At 41.7% G+C, this 19,531-nt stretch overlaps 3 protein-coding genes across 3 annotated transcripts in view; 1 reads left to right on the forward strand and 2 right to left on the reverse strand.

Moving 5' to 3' along the window:
• Window positions 1-482: 482 nt before the first annotated feature.
• LOC109471477 (uncharacterized protein C6orf106 homolog) lies at window positions 483-8,124 on the reverse strand. Its single transcript, XM_019770809.1, has 5 exons — window positions 7,820-8,124; window positions 6,677-6,831; window positions 5,855-6,052; window positions 3,763-4,316; window positions 483-3,359 (listed from the first exon to the last, which is right to left on the reverse strand). The coding sequence occupies exons 1-5, from the start codon at window positions 7,972-7,974 to the stop codon at window positions 3,234-3,236; spliced, it is 1,188 nt and encodes a 395-aa protein (XP_019626368.1). The 5' UTR covers window positions 7,975-8,124; the 3' UTR covers window positions 483-3,233.
• A 62-nt stretch (window positions 8,125-8,186) lies between these two features.
• LOC109471598 (WD repeat domain phosphoinositide-interacting protein 4-like) lies at window positions 8,187-14,444 on the forward strand. Its single transcript, XM_019770947.1, has 11 exons — window positions 8,187-8,390; window positions 9,163-9,237; window positions 9,589-9,693; window positions 9,942-10,029; window positions 10,419-10,513; window positions 10,721-10,800; window positions 11,403-11,525; window positions 11,839-11,924; window positions 12,563-12,664; window positions 13,111-13,229; window positions 13,693-14,444. Exons 1-11 carry the CDS (start codon window positions 8,342-8,344, stop codon window positions 13,800-13,802), a joined length of 1,032 nt encoding a protein of 343 aa, XP_019626506.1. The 5' UTR covers window positions 8,187-8,341; the 3' UTR covers window positions 13,803-14,444.
• A 144-nt stretch (window positions 14,445-14,588) lies between these two features.
• LOC109471344 overlaps window positions 14,589-19,531 on the reverse strand; it is a 6,169-nt gene continuing 1,226 nt past the window's right edge. Inside the window, exons 3-10 of the mRNA XM_019770633.1 lie at window positions 17,950-18,716; window positions 17,560-17,672; window positions 16,310-16,492; window positions 15,752-15,850; window positions 15,500-15,556; window positions 15,343-15,399; window positions 15,124-15,266; window positions 14,589-14,777 (exon numbers count right to left, since the gene is read on the reverse strand). Of these exons, the coding sequence (XP_019626192.1) occupies window positions 14,693-14,777; window positions 15,124-15,266; window positions 15,343-15,399; window positions 15,500-15,556; window positions 15,752-15,850; window positions 16,310-16,492; window positions 17,560-17,672; window positions 17,950-18,716 (1,504 nt within the window). The 3' untranslated portion in view covers window positions 14,589-14,692. The remainder of the gene's footprint in view (window positions 14,778-15,123; window positions 15,267-15,342; window positions 15,400-15,499; window positions 15,557-15,751; window positions 15,851-16,309; window positions 16,493-17,559; window positions 17,673-17,949; window positions 18,717-19,531) is intronic.

Raw genomic sequence — 19,531 nt, forward strand, 5'->3', positions numbered from 1 at the left:
GTTGGCGTAAAAACATTCCAAACTGCAAAAAAGAAACCTCGGTAAAAAAGCGAAAAAACACGCCATGGCTGTAGTAGTAGGAATGTGTCTTAAAAACCCTGGTTATTGAGTTGGCCATTCTGTTTTGGACTGTTTTACACACTTTGTTCACAAGTATCACAAAACTCCAAGGAAACAGCAGTTACGAATGAAATATTTTCTTTATTTCTGGACAGAGATACACAGCTGCATCAAGCCTTTACTTTACTTTATAATAGTTACTCCCTGTGCAACACATTAATAACTTCTACAGGTTCAACTTCCTTTGCAATCGATCTATCTGAAGCTACACCAGCCAAGTGCCATATTCATGGTCACAGTTAGAAACACGATGAAGATAACCTAGGATTAAAACCAACTACAACAGAGTACACAGAGATGAGTGAATGTACACATATGAAATTAATATGAAAGATAAAAGTAAATATTTTAGGCACAAGATATTCTTCATAGTGACACAAGGTGCATTTTTCTTTTCTTTTTTCCCCCAAATGGAAAAGTGCAGAAGAAAAGGTGGTAGTCTTGGGTCATATATTCATGGCATATTCATTGACAGCCCATAGCATTTCTACTAACACCTACTAAATATATTACAAGAAAAGCACAAGAATAGGACAAAAGAAAGAACAGTAATACTTCAGGGTCTGAGATTTCGCAGCAAAAATCCCCCAGTTACTGATCAAGCTGAAAAGATTTCCAAAATTTGATTCATTCTTCATAGTTCTTATGATGTTCTGCCCTGGTTTGTTTCAGTGTACATTACAATTATCAATACATTATTGAAGAAGGCATTTTTTTAAGGAACTACCACAGTGTATAGTCTTATCAACCTGTGTACATTATGGCATGTGTAATTCTAGCCAAGCTTTCCACCATATAGTATGATATACAGCCAGTTTCTCATTGATCACAGCATACATTTCTGACTTGCCGAAGGACAAAAAATTCTTCATGTCGCTTTTTTTAAATCCTAGTTGATAGCAAAGACTTATGCATATGGCATCTGAATTTTGCACTGAGAGGGACGCTATGTTAGCAATGTATGAGAGGAGACTTGCTGATACATGTATTTAGAAGTACATATTGCACTGAAATAGTGAAAATTGACTCACTGTAGTTGGGCAAGGGAAGGAAGACACAGACATGGAAAAAACAGGAACACATTGTAGAGGGAGGTTAGAATGGTGAAATCAAGCTGGACAGGACTTTCAAATTTCCAGAGTTTCAAATAGACACATGAACCCCATAACCAGTACAAATTTGATGTCAAGATGGCAGAAGGTTAAGATAGGAGATAGCCACATGCTGTCAGGACTAGTATGACTTGCATTGTGTTTTATTCTTACAACTACTTGATAGCAGAATTGGAGGTACTGGTAAACCAATCATTTTCAATTCTCATTTCGCCAAAGACGTTTTGATTTACAAACATTCTAATACTTTATTTTAAGTATTTCTTAGTTGTTTTGTTGGTTCCCTAGTGTTCTGAATTGGCGTTGTGACATGGTCAAGGAAGAGTTCATCATTTATATGTGCAGCAAATACACCAGAGCAGTTATTCAGAATTCAATGGAACATGAAGTATAAAATCTAATAACAGGACACCAAGAACCAAGAAGTACATAGGAAGAGAGTTGTGTTCGCTTGGCAATCTTATTGGTTTTACCTTTCGAGAATAGCATACTAGGGAGGGACTTTGTGAAAGTTTCAGAATACCGTCCATGTATGTTACTTAATTCATTACGAATATAGCATAATGTTCAAGCAGTCACTTGATTTGCACTAGCTGTCAATTCAAGGAGCCGAAAACTGTAAAAAATTTAGTTCAAGGGAACGCCATTTCGTGGTAAGGGTGGACATACTTGCAGAAAGTCTGTTAAGTTCATGATGTGAAGATTTTGTGTTTGAGAGGTCACCGTGAAACATACAAAATTAAACCACAACAAAGATGTACAGCATCTCCCTACATACACAAGTCTGCCAGGTTAGAAATATCCTACAACACCCCCTCTTCTTAATGGCATGATCCATCCATCACCATCATTGGGTGAGTCTACTTGTAAAAGAAGGGGTGGTAAGCATTGCTGTGAAAAGATTAGTGCTAATATTAATACATTTGACATAAGTTTTCGCAGCTTCAGTCACACTATCATGCAGAACTCTAAGTTAACAATTTAAAACTCATGCATGCACGCAGCCATCCTATAGGTCCAGTTGCATCATACCCAGTATCACATATTGTGAGAGCTGAGCTCGCTTCACAAAAATTCTTCTATTTTTTTTGTCAGCTTTTCAAAAAAAGAAAAAAACTTTTTTTGTTCCTTTTTGTCACAAATTGTAAATAATAATAATATAAACATTGGACCAAAATTGTCCAAACCATGATCATACCATTAATGCTTCACTACTAATACACAAATTTGACAATAACCCTCGTTAACGGACGTTCCAAAAGTTTCTTTTCATTTCAGCACTTCAGTTTTTTTTCCTCAAATTTTTTTGAAATCTTTCTGCTGTTTAAAAGGAATACTTAAGTCATCCACATATGATCTCACTAATTTTTCTTTATGGATGCTCCAAAAATTAGCCTGACTATAAAAATCATGTTTCTCACAGCCCTTCTACTGGTCAGGCCCTGGAAGCTTGCTGGCCAACACCTCTAACTCAGGAGAATTAGAACATCTTAATCTTACTGGCCTATGCATACTGGTATATGTGCAATATTGTTAGACTGACAACTGACAGTTGGCATAGAGTTGTATACGTATGGTATGTATGGCTGTCTTGGTATAACAAAGTGACAGAGAATCCTGAGCTGCTATTGGTAGTTCTGGGAATGGTTCTCCAGTGTTAGAGGTGTATGGCCACACAAGCTCTCAGGAGGGAGGAGGCCTGTTCATAGCCTCCGTAGCAGGCTTATAGAACTGGTGGTTTGGTGGTCTTCGGCTGTTTTCTGATTAGCCCAGTCAAAAAACGGGGGTAATTCAACCAGGCCGGCTGTGTTGTCTATATGCAATCAGAAAATGGCACATAAAAGATCCCAAAGACCCTGAAGACCCCCCAAACCCCCAGTTTTTGCATGCTGTGGAGGCTAGCCCATTCAGGCCCTGACAGTGAGAGACTGTGTTACTCAGGCTATCCCAAACGATAATCGATCGCAATACGCGGCATATGCAACTGGACGTGACCTATCGCTAGAGGTCCTCATCTTCCTCTTCGTTGTGTACGCTACTGTCGTGCCCCAGCGGCAGCGGCTGCCCCGTCGCGGCCGCCATGTTTGCTGGGAAGAGTTGTTGCCTGACCGAATTTGTCGGTTGAATCTGTGAAGAGACAGAAAAAGAAACCACGTTAAAACAAGGCGATCAGAGATGGCAGACTTCACTCCTGCAAAACCACATTTCACTCCCTTGGAATCAAATTGCTGGCAGACGAAAAATACGTCGATCGGTGTAATGTAGCCAGCTACCGCGCCGCGTGCCTGCGAAGCTGGTGTGTTACACCAAAAGGCAGTTATACTGGCTATACAGATACAGATACAAATTGGTCGCATGTCCAACAAGTATTGACAATGATTGCCATGACTTTGTTTTATTTTGACAAAGATGACTCCCAACTTACCAGAAATAAAGGAACAAAAGAACAAAAACATTTTGAATCAATCTTGTCCTAGCTACATATGAGTCAGATCTTGTGCATATTAGACAATAATGACCTCCGACCTACCTGAAATATAGGAACCGTCCCGCCCGCCGTGGTTTGACTCGGGACGGGTGAACAGAACGTCTGCGCCGCTCCGTTCTGCACCCCGAACGGCTCGTGGCTCTCCCCTGCCCCCTGATTCGTCGGACTAAAACCATTCACAGTCCTTTCCCCTAGCCTAACTGTGGAGCCCACTGGGAACTCTGCCGGACTGCCGAACGCTAAATGTGACGGTTGCTGTGATTGGGTGCTAGGTACTACTGCATTCTGTGACACCACCTCCGATTGGTGGTTTTGAACCGGGCTGCCGAAGTGTTGTTGATGTGGTAGAGACTCTGGTTGGCCAATCTTGACCGGGCTGTTGAAGGGGCTTTGAGACAAGGCTCCCGATTGGTGGGGACTGCCGAACAGAGTTTGTGACTGGTCGTTTGATTGGCTACCGGGTAGGGGTCTCCCAAAGGGGTTTTCAGCAGCCTGGAGTGGTGGTGATGTGGTGAGGTCAGCCCCCATGGTAGACATCTGTTGAGTAACAGCCAGGAGGCCATTTTCTTCTACAGTTAGGATCACCCAGATGATTTCTGCAAAGCATAACAGATCAAGGCTTAACAAAAACATGGAAAATTGAAACAGAATTTAAACATCAAGCCCTAGAAAACCAAGTTGAGACTCTGATTCTGAAAAGATAATCTGCAAGTGCAAGTGAAGACTAGTAGTACATCCCTATCTTCAAAAATCAACTGTTCTTTTATACAATTGTACAATACTAATAAATTGCATTACTGGCATCTGATGCTGCAAGTAAGGCATTCATGTTTGGTGATGCATGTTCAAATTAACTAAGAGCCTCTGGGCATCTTATATGGCAGTCTATCTATGTGAATAAAGTGTATGATCTGCATGTACTGGAACCACAAGCACGTTTTGCTATAGTCAGACATATAGCACGTTTCACAATAGTCAGACATAATCACATGCACTTTCAAATCACCAGTTCAATTTTCTTGATTACAATTCTGATCGACATAATTTCTAATCAAAACATGAAACTCAAGTCTACACCTGTTTGAAATAAAATGAGCTACAAAATGAGATCAACTGCAACTTGTAGTTGTTAATATACAAATTCATATACATTCCACAAGAATAGCTGGGCTTAGAATAGTAACTAATCCAGTCAAAATTACAACCTTGCATAAAGTTAACCACAGCAGAAGGCATTACTATGCTTGGTTGGGCATGTCAGAACATGCTTTATGTGCTCAATCATCCGGATAATGAATTGTATGTCAACATGGCACAATCATGTAAATGCCACTGATTACAGTCTTTACAACTTAACACAAATTTAGCATTAAAATCACTGTAAAATTTGAGTTTCCGAGCTTTATACTTATAGAAGTTACACTTTAACGTATAGAAATGAGAGAACAACATGAAGGCAATGAACACAAACAATGTTAACATGCTTCATACTTTCAAGAACAACAACCATTCTATTGCAATTAGCTTTTGAATGATTGTGGTGTTGAATAGCCAAGAGCTAGCAGACGTGAGATTGACAGGTCATGTGTTCAATTCAGGGAGGTCAAAGTCAGTGGGAGGAGAGGGATGAGCTCTGCCTTCCAATACAGTGCCCTAGACAAGAAGGCTATGGGACTAGGCCTGACTTTATCTTTTGACTACCACATGTTTCTTTAAATCTTATGGACATCAGAGAGTGCAGCCTTGCCGGTATAAACCCACTGGACAGGGCCACCTGGCCATGGAGGTGTGGTCAGAAGTCTGGCCGACTGCTGTTTTAGGGACCCCACTTTACTCTAAAACAGCTGCAGGATAGTGAGTTATTGTTGTTATTACTGTTAAATTAAATGAATATTAATTTTTCATTTTCCCTGCTATCATTGTTTCTGACTTTTGCACCATATTTGGCGATAAAATTCATTACAAAGACCTGACCCACCTCCAAGTACAGGTTCCTTGGTGTGCATCTTCTCTACAGCCCCTAAAGTAAAACTAAAAGGCTATGGATGATGTTTCTAGCTATCAATATTATTAGCTCTTTTGCACTATATCACAACATCTTAGACTTGTTTAACATTACAAAGACCTGACCCACCTCCGAAGTACAGGTTGGCTGGTGTGCACATTCTCCACTGCCCCTGGTACACCCCAGCGTGGGAGGGGCTCACCATGTTCACACTCACATCTGTGATGCACTTGGGGTCTAAGGAGTCCACCAGGACTCTGTCGTTGGGGCCGAGACGCTCACCTGCCAGGAACCTGAGACAAGCGCCGGCCGGCCAGGGCTCCTCACCTGGAGGGCAGGATAGATTTGTTTGTTTCGCATAACCGGTAAACCGCCTTTAGGCGTAACACACCAGTTTTGTACATGTATGTGTACATGTACAAGCTGCATAAGACCGGACTGTTATTTGTCTGTTAATGATGGGAACATGGTTATGGGGATTGGGGGGAACATATATTGAGAATGAGAGATGGGCGGAACATGGTTATTACCTGAACTTTGAGGTCAACTGAGGTCATGGCAACCTAACCTGATGCGTAGTACACTGAGTCAGTGCGTAGTGAACTAGACCTTCATATCAGGGCAATCCATCCGGCAGAATGTACTGCTTCTGCGCAAAACTCCCATTTCTCACAGTTTTCGTTGGATGTTTGGTCAACGTTGCACCACAATTTTTCCTGACGAACAGTTCAAGATTTATTTTCTGAATGCGCTGTTTTCAAGTAACATCACTGTGATGTACATGTACAATCATTTTTTTTGTAAAAATGAGAAATACAAATCATGTAGACGTTGTAGTTGACTATATGCATGAGCATCATGAGCTGAAAGGTAAACCTAGTGAAATTCAAATTGGGAACAAAACTTTATCATAAGGTAAAGTAGTCTAAAGCAGATGAGGTAACCCTGTACCTGAGTTCTGTATTCTCCATGTCTTGACAAACGGTGTGTCCGGCGGGACTGATTCCCCCTCCCCGATGGTGATGTCAGCGACAAACGACATGTTGGGCAGCGGCTGGCGCGGCGTCTCAAGGTCGTAGAACGCTCCAACTGCTGCTTGAAGGTTCCTGGGGGGAATTAAAATGAAGTTTGTTACACTTAAGATACAACATGTTACCTGAATCATGGGTACTAGAGTACAATGACTTGTGGGGTCATGTGGCGTAACTGCAGAGCATTTGGCTTGGAACCAAGAGGTCCCAGGTTCGAATCCTGTCATGTCACAAATCTTGTGCCCTGACGGGAAAGGTACTTTACAGGACTTTCCTGGATGGAGGCCTGGCGAACCCCATATCGTATTAGTCACAAAAAGGCTGAAGAATCTTCAGCCAGTTGAAGGCAGCTTACAAGTATTAACTTACAAGTATTTGACTCAAGGTTTCCTGCTTTTCAAACATATACATAGTTATGTCAAGGTATGTCAACTTATTGTCAAGTACTTTTAAGGTTGAAGAAAACACAACATCGTGGATCTGCTGCAATTATATAGCAGCTTACAGCTGGTTCATTCCTCAACATTACCATTTTGAAATGTTAAGAAATAAAACAACAATTAATTACCATGTCAATAATTAGGCTAATTTGCATTCATTTGAAAGGGGTGGGGTTTGCCTAAAACAAGAGGGCTGAAATATGCAGCCACACCTTTTTTTGCAGTTTTAGTTTCAGTTTTGGTGAGCTGGACTGTTTAGATATCTTGTTACCATTGGTGACCAGTTATCTTACACGACACAATTCCAAAAAGATAGTAAAAACATACCATCTGGTATCTTTTTTCCTGTCCTTTTGGAACGTGTGACCTATATATTTCTTATGTTTTTATCCCCCCTCTTTATAAATTTGTTTTTGTCCCAGTTTAAAGCCCCCCTCCCACTTCCCAATTTGCCCTCCTAACAAACTACATTTTTTCGCCGTGCATATAGATGGAGTATAAATATGTTAATTGCTCCCCGTGGGTTGATCCACCGTTAGAAAAACAAGACGACAACTGTTTCCTCTGAGTCCGTCGCCGCATATTTCTGGTCTGTGCGGATTTCTGGTGATTATTACACGTACCAGTTGTTCATATCGAGGAAAAATGCACAGGCGGACGGGTTGAGTTGGTAGTTGACCAGTTTCTGTAGCTCGGCCACCAAAACCTCTCTATCCGTGGTGCCCATGGCGCTGAACTTCTGCATGAAATCCGCCTCCAGGTCCTGATCTACCTCCATCCTAGTCCGATCTGTCCTCCGATGGGTGAAAAGTGGGAAAATCAGCTTGAATCAGCCCCGAATGGAACCAAAACATTGAGTCGGAGTCATTCTGTAACGCTCCGAGCTGTCATCATGACGTCATCACCGCGCCTCTGCGCACGCGTCGCGCGGGGCATGGCGGGAAATATTACCCACAAGTCAGTTGGAAATTTCACCTTTGACCTCTGGATGATATTTTTCGTTTTCCAAAACATTCACACGACGTTGTAACTTCTTCTAGATTTTCGTCCATTTCCTCCGTCGTTTTGAAGCCCAAGTGGTTGATTTCTGTTCTCTGAAGTAGAGCACACACCAGGGAACGCGAAGGGCGACAGGACAGCTGACAATGTCGTCTGATCGTGTCATAAACAGCCTGAGATTCAACCAAGACCATGGTGAGACATTGTCAGGATTTTATGTAAAGTTATGATCTTTTCGCGCCCTTTTATACAGGATCGACCTCAGTGTTGGGTAAGATATGGGGTAGGGTGGACAGGATCATGAGGTGATAGTCACAAGAAAATTGATCACAGACAGTGAGGTAAAATATGTTGGCTTAAATCTGATTGATTTCTAACAACGAAATGTTTATATTGAAATGAAAGTGAAAGTAACAATTGAGCTACTCTAGAACTTTCACTGGTCATGGCAGGAAATTTTACAGGTTCATTGTACTTGGGCTATCCACAAGTACAGTGAACAACATGCCATGACTTAATTTAACTGTCTTAATGCCCCATCCTAAATCATATTAAGGACTGCAACCCTTTCCAGTAGCATGTACGTTGGGATTAGAACTCATAACCTGTGGGTCCAGAGGCATTGTCACTATTAACCACTGGCCTGGTATCAAAACCTAACTAGCAGCCAAGTCTCTTTCCTCATCACAATTGCTAAATACACCCCTAGGCTAATGACTACCCTAGCCTCCACCAGGCCTTTCTACTGGAATGCAGATCGTAGAATTTGGCAAAAAAGAGAGTAAAATTGGCCTAGGGAGTCCGGCCGCAGGGAGGTTGAGCGGCCTGTCAAACCTACAAGGCGGCCAAACTCTCCTGGCAAATATTCTCCTATATATACCCAGCGTAGTTAGTCTGGTAGAGACTAGGACTACGCACAATACTTGATAATATACAACACTATCTAACCGCTTTGTTGTCCCTTCAGGTTGTTTCACGTGTGCGATGGATGACGGGTTCAGACTCTATAATGTGGAACCATTGGTGGAGAAACTCAGCCTGGGTGAGTACACATTCACTACCTTCACATGTTATTGTCTGTTCTGTCCAAAATTAGCTTAGTAGTTACTTAAGCTTTGCATCCTCAAGTGAAGCTGAAGAAATGTTGACTATTGTTGGTAGTTATCTCTTAGAGATAGTTGGTTGTTGTCTATTAACACTGCAATGCTTGTCCATTGTATTAGTATATCTATATGTTGTAAAATGTCATTCTATTGTCAACTGACTCTTCTGTCAGATGATTGTTTTCTATGTTATTTTCTGCTATTTTTCAGAAACCCTCTGGGAGAGTAAGCAGCTTTATAAATTGTATTGTCATTTGTCAACCTGGTTATTCTGTGTTTGTGTTTCCCAGCCCATAACGAGGTAGGGAGTGTGTCCCAGGTAGAGATGCTGCACAGATGTAATGTAGTGGCTGTGGTCGGGGGAGGGAACAAACCTAAGTTTGCAGAAAATACAGGTGGGTCTCGGTCTCTCTCTTTCTCTTGCCCCCTCTCTTTCTCTCTGTCTCTCACCTCTTCCTTCCATCCTTCCTTCCCTCCTTCATTCCTTCCTTCCTTCCTTCCTTCCTTTTTTCTTGGTTTCTTTCTTTATCGATGGAGATTGAATTTCAGATGTAAAATGTTTTATGCAACCTAAGCATTGAGCATTAGAATGATGAGAAGGCTAATTTTGTGAATAATGTGCTTAATTTTTCCGCATCCCCAGTGCTGATCTGGGATGACAAGCAGAAGAAGTTTGTGATAGAGCTGACGTTCACCCAGCCTGTCACAGCAGTCAGACTCAGGAGGAACAAGTCAGTCATTTCCGTAATCTCATTACAGAATGTATAACTTCAACTGGCTAAAAGGTTGATACAAAGACAGATGCTTCTATTGTAATAACCAGTTGTGATTCCTTCTTCGTGGATCCTCAGTGATATTGAAATGCGAATGGATAAACTTGCTCTAATTCTAACCTTCTTGCTCTAAGTATCACAATACATTCTTATCTTCTTATCTTATACATTACTGAGCAAAGGTTCAGCAAGGGACATACTGCTCAGGGGACTGCCTGGGTAATTCTTCAATCCTTTGGCTTATGGGAGCTTAGCATTCACTTTGAATTCAGTTTTGAAGGGAAGCAACTAACCACCTGCAATAATCCCTTCTGTGTTGTTTAATTTCATTTCATTTTCCTCTCCAGGATTATAGTAGCAGTGCGCAGCAGGATCTTTGTGTTCCGCTACCCTGACAACACCAGTAAACTGTTCGAGTTTGACACCAGGGACAATCCCAGAGGTCAGCAGGACTGTAACAGTTCTACTCTTTATTTTACTCCCTCACTGTCCGATTTATTGCCTGGACTTTTATCATTTTATCTGAGACCCCTCAGCTGGCCTTAACCCTCACTGTTTGGACTTATCGCCTGCTGTATTATCATAATACCTCAGCTGGCACCTTTTGTATTTCTCTGTGAAATTAATCATTTTTTACACACCCCTCCAGGTCTCGTGGAAGTGTCCCCCAGTACAGACCACCAGATCATGGTGTTCCCTGCACACAAGTGTGGCAGTCTGCAGATTGTGGTCAGTGAAAAATTTTTCATCCCATTAGCTTGCACATTTACTGAAGATAGTAGTCAAGATATCATACAAACTAGTAGTAACATGGGAAAATATAGTCCTATCAAAATAAAGTATTCAACATTTATTCATACATTACTCTTTTTTGTAGGTCAGTTATTGTCATTCTAACGTTAGCCTTTTGGCCTAGTTTTTCCCTTTGTGTTCGCTTTTGTTTGTTCTTCATTTCTTCCTTTATTGCCAGGACAGATAACAATTATATTTCTGGTTCCTCATCACTCTCACAGCCCACCAGTCTGAAAACTCTCCTTCTGTTTTCTTCCTTCCTTCCCTACAGGACATTGCCACCACAGATGGGAACATCTCCAGCTCAAAAGTCAGCTCACCCTGATGGGTCACCACTCACAAATCTCTTCTTCTGTACTTCATTTCTTCCTCCATTCCCCTACACAAATCTCTTCTTCTGTCCTTCATTTCTTCCTTCCTTCCTCCCCAGGACATTGCTACAACAGATGAGAACATCTCCAGCTCCCCCGTCACCCTGACTGCTCACCAGTCACAAATCTCTTCTTCTGTTCTTCATTTCTTCCTTCCTTCCTCCCCAGGACATTGCTACGACAGATGAAAACATCTCCAGCTCCCCTGTGACCCTGACTGCTCACCAGTCTGAGATCGCCTGCATCGCTGTCAATCAGCAGGGCACCAAGCTGGCCTCAGCATCCAGAAAGGTCAGATGGGGTCATGTGGACTTGTCATTGCTGTGTTGTTAGGTTGACAGTATGGAATGTTGTCATTGACTAAACGGGTCAGGCCATGAGATACAGGTTGCTTGGAATTCAGAGGGTTGATTACAAATATTTAGACCATGTTGATATTGGACTGGTAGATACAAATGAATTTTGATGGAATGTAGCTTTACCATACACAAACTGGTTTGTTACATCAAAGTACATTGACATTGGCTAATGTATGTCATTCACATGAGTTCCCTACATGTGTATGCCATCCCGCAATAGTTTTTTTATTTTTTTTTTAATTCAGGGCACGTTAATTCGTATCTGGGATGCACAGACCAAGAAGATGCTGCATGAGCTGAGGAGAGGATCAGACCCTGCCACACTGTACTGGTGAGCTACTATCCATTGGCCACCCAATTGGCTCCGAGGGCTAAGTGGATGCTCCTCCAGGCCAATGGATACTGCCTTGGGGGGTGGGACATTGACAGATAGTGACAGTTCAAAAGGTCAGATGCAAGAAATGTCTGGTCGGGAGCCAGTAGGTCAACATGGAGCCTGCAAGGTGGGAAGTCAATGAGATGAGGACTGCATGAGGGTCCCTATAATACTCCTCTAAAGTCTGAAATTTCCCATTTTTTGTTATATGCTTTGAAGGAAATTGATGTTTCATATTTCAGGTACATAGTACCAAAATGTTCCCTAGCTTTATTCACCTACAAGATTCGCCTGCAAAAAAACTGCATTTCTATTAACACCTCCCAATTCATACATCTTGCAAAATGTTGGGCATTTTATACTCCACTGCACACAGAAAAGAAATCTTACCCAACAGTAAGATATCAATAGTAACATTTTGGTAGCATTATTATATATGATCATGTTTTGTTATTTGCTTTAGAGAAAATTGATGTTTCTTATTTCAGGTAGTACTGATAAGATAATATTACAGTAGTTTTTCTAAAAAAATGTGTTTGTTTTGAGCCTTGAATATTTCTTATTGAAGACATCCCCTTTTTCCCTCCCTCCAGTATCACCTTCAGTCATGACAGCTCCTACCTGTGTGCGTCCAGTGACAAGGGGACTGTGCACATCTTTGCCATCAAGGACACATCACTCAACAAGAGATCAACGTATGTCATGTTGTCTCATCATGTTACAAATGTTTGTTCCCATATGCTATTCAAGTTCAATTTTTGTTTCAGAGTCACAATTTCTCATTATCATCAGTAATTCAATGATTTGATTTGATTGAAATTGCAACAGTGCAATACACGTGGGACACAGGCAGCTGTTGCTGGTGTTGTGTCCCGCACATAGAAACAAATACTGGACAGACAATACTAGTACTCATTTTCACTTGAGTTAAGTGAGGAAACTCATGTGAAGTGCATTTCCCAAGGGCACAAGGTCAGTGGCATGTGAGGACTCAAACCTAGGACCTCTTGGTTACGAGTCGAGCACGCTGCCGCTATTCCAGATGACCACACCTCTCAAAACATCTTTATGCAAATTTGGTGCATAGTTGCATCCTGATCAATCCAGAGGTTAATTTAAGTCTTGCCTGTTTCCCCTGTAGCCTGCGTAAGGTGGGTTTCCTGGGTCAGTATGTGGAGTCTCAGTGGGGCCTGGCTAACTTCACTGTGCCGCCCGAGTGTGCCTGTATCTGTGCGTTTGGACCCAACTCTTCAGTTATAGGTCAGTACAAAACACTACAGCTTTGACTTTATCTTCTGATGCATCATTTGTTTGTTTATTAGCTTACGAACAGGACAACTTCATACACTGCAAGTTATTAAGATACTCCTGTGTTTTCTTTGTTAATGTCAATGGGCCGTGGCCTATCAATATTGTGATTGAATGTAGAAAGATCTCTTTGCTAGTTTGAATGCAGTGGGAGCATTAAATACAGAACACAAGCATGGCATTGGCTGTAGTCATCTTGTTGTCCCTGCCCAGCTTCATGCAAGAACCTTAGGCAATAAGTTGATGTGGCCTTGTCACACACTGTTTTCTTCAAGAGCCCTATCTAGGCTAGCCAGGGTGCCGTTCTATTTGGAGCGACAATGAGAGCCCCAGCATACAAATAGGATGGCACCCTGGCTACCGGTATATCTAGGTTGCTCAAATGTTCATAAACATTTCTACTGTTTTCTTCCAGCCATCTGTGTGGACGGCACCTTCCATAAGTACGTCTTCACACCTGAAGGAAACTGCAACAGGGAGGCTTACGACGTGTTCTTAGATGTGGGGGATGATACTCACTTCTAGACATAGTCTAACACTAATACTAACTTGTAAATAGACAAATACTTGTAAAATAACTAAGATTCTTTGCTCAGACAATATCTATTATTTATTTGCCATTTTGTAAAGTTTTATCTGATTCTGATCAGTAACTTTGTTATTTAATTTTTTTATCGTAACATTTAATAATACATCTTTTTTTAAACATGTAAATGAGCCAAGATGCATGTAACTTTATTAAGGTTGTTTGTTTTCATTACCTAAAGATCACTTATTGATCCATTTAAGGAGCATTCATCCTGGATATGTACATGTACTGCAATACGTAAGAAAAAGACAACTGAATACCGTGGAATTAACCAGTCTTTACTGTCTGTAATCTCACAAGATTGCATGAACCAGTACTGCATGAACTGGAAAACCATCACCGTCTTTCTTGCAACAAGAACCATGTTACTGCACATGCTGTACTTAGTATAGAAAATCTGGATTTTCCATATGGATCTACTCAACATAAATAAATCAATTATAATTTATATTACATTGAAACTTGGACCATATCCAAAAACTGAAATATAATTTACCTTAAATATACTCTCTGTAAAGCAGCCATTAAATTTTGCAACAAATATCTACATCTCTGTCTGGCCTATATATTTATCAGCTCACTAAATATATGACAATTATATGCCAATTATACAACAATATAGCAATTTACAGATAAAATCTAATATTCTTGACTACCAGTAATACCAAAACATAATCTCATATTTTTCAAGGTGACATCAAAATGTGGAATATTAGAAGTTGAAGGTCATCCCAGCAGCTGCCTGTAGTGTGGGGTTGTAGGTTAAAGGTTGAAGGTCAGCCCAGCAGGTGCCTGTAGTGTGGGGTTGTAGGTTAAAGGTTGAAGGTCAGCCCAGCAGGTGCCTGTAGTGTGGGTTCACATCTAGGCTACAGGTCTGACACGGGAACTCTTTAGTCAGGAATGGCTCATACCTGAAAAAACACAGAAACATGAAACAAAAATGTAGCCGCGGAACATCCTGTTCAACACGGACATACCCCCAAAACCACCTGGATGTCTAGCCTTCACCAACGTAGCCTGAGTGCCCGCCTTGTTAGCTTTCATCCACTCCCCAAGATCTGGAGCGAACGAAAGCTAATTAGCTAACAAGGCTGACACTCAGGCTATCTCCGGCGTACATACAGGGACATACATTTTCATTTTAGGATGGCTGTTTGGTCTCAAGCAAAAGAAACAGCAGCAAACACAGGGAAAACAGACTGATAACATATTTCACATGGTAAGAAGTTGTCTCCACTCAAATATTTCTCCACTCACCAGAAGTTGATAGCAAGATTTCTGTGCTGAGAGGAGCTGGGGTAAGACTGGACCTCGTGCCACCAGTGTGCTGGCATGTACAGGACATCTCCTTCCTCTATAGTACAGTTTACAGGCAGGGCAGCAGCAAACTGGGGGAACCTCTGTGGAAGGTACAGACAACAGTGTTATACAGACTGTGCTGTATCTGTGCCACCAGTGAGCAGGCATGTACAGGACTTCTCCCTCCTCTATAGTACAGTTCACAGGCAGGGCAGCAGCAAACTGGGGGAACCTCTGGGGACACAACAGTGTTATACAGCCTGTAATACAAACACAACAGTGTTGTGCAGACTGTGCTGTATCTGTACCACCAGTGAGCAGGCATGTACAACACCTCTCCCTCCTCTATAGTACAGTTCACAGGCAGGGCAGCAGCAAACTGGGGGAACCTCTGGGGAAGGTACAAACAGTGTTATACAGACTGTGGTGCAGACACAACAGTGTTATACAGGCTGTGCTGTATCTGTGCCACCAGTGAGCAGGCATGTACAACACCTCTCCCTCCTCTATAGTACAGTTCACAGGCAGGGCAGCAGCAAACTGGGGGAACCTCTGGGGAAGGAACAAACAACAGTGTTATACAGACTGTGCTGTATCTGTGCCACCAGTGAGCAGGCATGTACAGGACTTCTCCCTCCTCTATAGTACAGTTCACAGGCAGGGCAGCAGCAAACTGGGGGAACCTCTGTAAGGTACAAACACTACTAAGTTCTATAATAGAGTCTCTCTGCAACCCTTTTTGAACACTGGAAATTCTATACTGCCAAAATATGGAAAGGCACCTTAAAGTTTCCATCTTGCTGAATGTTCATAGCGAAGTGAATTTTTTCACTATTTCTTGGCATAAAAAAATAATTTTGTACATGTATACCTAATTTTGGAATCTAAACTTCCTTTTTACTGAAAGCAAGCTTCATCGATCCTCTTTTTTTGTCAGAGACCTTGACAAAATATTTCCTACTAGTTGTAATCTTTGTATATCAAAACTTCAATGAAGGTCAGATATTCATATTGGACCCCATGTATTACAAAATAAATCAAGCCTCTTGATAAATTCTCTGAAGACTCAATCTTTCATAATGACTTTTCTCAGTCACTGATAGTAAAAGTGTATCTGAAACATCTGTCAAGAGGAATTTCTCACCTTGAAGTTAGGCTTGAGTATGTCCACAGGAGACATGACCATGGAGGTGCTGTCCAGCAGGGTTTTCCTGCGGAAGGTTCCTGTCCTGTTGTTATACCCCAGGATGGCCTCCGGGATGTGGGCCTCGTACAGCTTAGAGTTGTCATGGGGCTCAAACAGGATCACCGCCTTCTTACCACTGATCTGGGGGAAATATATTATAGTGTTGGGTGAGAACATACAATTGTTGTACATGTTGCCAAGGTTATCCACATAAGGGTTTTAAGTGAGGCCTAAGTAACATCATACAGCTTCCTGTTGTCATGGGGCTCAAACAGGACCACCTCCTTCTTACCACTTATCTGGGGGAATATAACAGTGTAATATCATGATCATGATATACATGTAATATACATCGATGGTAACAGTGTTTGGCGTGATCATAAAATAGTACATGTTGCTAGGGTTAGCACTGCAACAGTCTTGAAGAGGACTCATGAATATTATGTTTTTCAGTATGGTAATCTAACCCTGGAGCATTATGACATTAGATCCTACGATCAAAATAAACTCACTTAAGCAGAAGATTCAGAAATTATTCATAAGGGCATGCTGTTTTAAGTCTCAGAACAGACCTCTACACACTTCTGCGGTGAGTTGCACACCATCAGGAAAGTCAAAGTACTGTCGAACGGGTACCTTGGTGCAGAGAGGGGAAAAACAAAGGCCACCAACAAACAAATAAACATTAAAGATGAAGTGTCACCATTTCTGTAGGCAATTCTCATTGGTCAAGATTGGACCAATCAAATATCACTGTTTCCTTAGCTTTTACCACATAGGTAAGATGTTTTAGAACAGGTTTCTGAAAATCAGATGCCTCGTACCAGACAAGGAATTTGACATCATTTCTTCTTTTGATTGGTCCTTGAACTTTGATTCACATATCCAACAGCTAATCAGACTAATTAAACACAGCAACACTTCACCTCCAATGGTGGAATGCCATAAAGTAGGAGAGTCAAGTGCAGGAAGAGAAGAAAAAAAATCAAAGAATGTGGAACCATAAGTCAAAATCAAACAGACTTGTTCATACTACAGGACCTGGTGGACTGCATGCACTTGTACATAAACAGAAAGCCAGCACACAGCATAGGAGCAAGGATAGGAGACAGTTGGGATGCTGTAGGAGCATAATCTGTACTGACTAGTCTGTAATAAGAATTTACGTTGAAATGTCATCCTGTACTGTGCATGTTGAAATGCCCTACCTGGCAGAGAAGGTTGTCGAAAGGGTCGAAGTGCAGCTTGCCGAGGGTGTTTCCATCGCTGAGCCACATGTTCAGGTGTCGTCTGGTCAGCAGGGAGTTCACAAACGGGAAACCTGGAGCGGGAAAGAAGTTGTTTTCAATGAGCATCTGATTTCTGAAACAATCCTATACAGTCTGGATTTGGTTATTCACCAGGTAACAAATCATGATGAGACCTGGCAATCCCATCTTGTACTAGCCAATCTTGAAGTGGAGAGAGGTGCCACCAAGATTATAAGTAGCGCACCTATGACTAATATTAGTAATGGATGAACTGACTGAATGATACTGCTCTCCACGAAACGTAAAGTTTGTGTGACCTCATAACTCTTACATCATTCTTATGCTCACCTGGAATGTCAGCCTCTAAAGACGGCATGTACTGAGGAATGGAGGAGTACTCCAGGTACGCTGAGATGTTCTTAACCTCCGACCTCGCCGTCTCCTCAATCATGTCCAAAAACTTCCCAAACTTCAGGTTCAAGGTCGCGGGGCGCACCACCACCAGGTCGGGGAACATCAGCTGGTCTTTCACGTGGCGCGGGATCTGGAACGTACCAAAGTCCTCCCACAGGGAGGCCTCCTCCACCCCCTCATACTCCCCTCCGGGCGTCAGCTTGATGTGAACCTCCTCCTTACCGAATCTCTCTCTCAGAAAATCGTTGGACCACTTTTCAAAAACGTTCCATTGCTCCATGGCTCCTGTGATTATGATGGGACGCGACCTCTTCACGTAGTTGTGGAAGAATTCTGCTCGACTAGCTACAGGTATTCTCTCACACTCTGCCATTCTGTCTGAGACTTTCTGTTTTCCTGAACTGGGTGACTCCGATCTTTCTCTCGCACCATTTTCAACATGAAGTGTTACAGACTCAGATGTTTCAAATTCACCAACTGTCCTGAACTCTTCATGGCTTTGTACACCATCATACAAACCACAAGTCTCTGCCTCTGTAGGCCCTGTGTAACTAGTACTGTTGACCGAACACTGTTCTGTAGTGTTGGTCAGTCCAAACTTCACACCCATGGTGAAACTGCTGACGTCAGCCACACGGAAGATGTTCTCCAGGATTGCGTCTCGGTGAAGGCCTTGGAAAGACACGTCTCCTTCTAGAGTTCTGCATGGCAAGTAAGAAAACAACATGGTAAAATCTAATGTCGAGAAACCATCAATAGATTTATATTGCTGAAATAGGTTGAAAACAATTGTTTCTCCAGCTACATATCTTTAAACATCACTACTCTGTGCTCTCCTTGCTCTGTGCTCTCCTTGGTGCTGAAAGGCTATCACTGTAAGCATTAGTGGTGTTTATAGACTAACATTAACATTACAGAAATTCATTTTTTAGAGAAATTTTTTCTTCAAATATAATCTTGCATGTCTTCAGACACAAGGATCAGATTATGCTAGTTGTTCCATCTCCTTGGTGCTGAAAGGCTATCACGGTACTAAGCATTAGTGATGTCAAGAAGCCATCAATAGATTGATATTACAGAAATGGGTTGATTTTTTCAAAGCAATTGTTTCATGAACTTGTTACTTGCTTCACATGATTTCAAACACAAAGATCAGATTCTGCAACCCTTTTCCATCTCCTTGGTGCTGATTGGCTATCATGGTAAACATTAGTTATGTTCTAAGAAGCCATCATTACTGAGTAGACTGCACAGAAATGTGTTGATTTTTAAAAGCAATCATTTCATCAACTATATCTTACATGTGTTCAGACACATTTCAGGATCAGATTCTGTTACCCTGTTCCCTCTCCTTGGTGCTGATTTGCTATCAAACAGGAACAAGGCCTTTTAGCAGAGTAAAAAAAACAACGCATACACTTCATAGCTTGAAGGTACTTTTTTTTGGCTTCACCTTAGAGGAATTCAGTGTTGTTTGGGCTTGTATGTGTTGTCTGTTTCTGTGTCTGTCAGTCTG

Source organism: Branchiostoma belcheri, unplaced genomic scaffold, assembly GCF_001625305.1.
Source record: "Branchiostoma belcheri isolate BF01 breed outbred unplaced genomic scaffold, Haploidv18h27 scaffold25, whole genome shotgun sequence".
Lineage (NCBI taxonomy): Eukaryota > Metazoa > Chordata > Leptocardii > Amphioxiformes > Branchiostomatidae > Branchiostoma > Branchiostoma belcheri.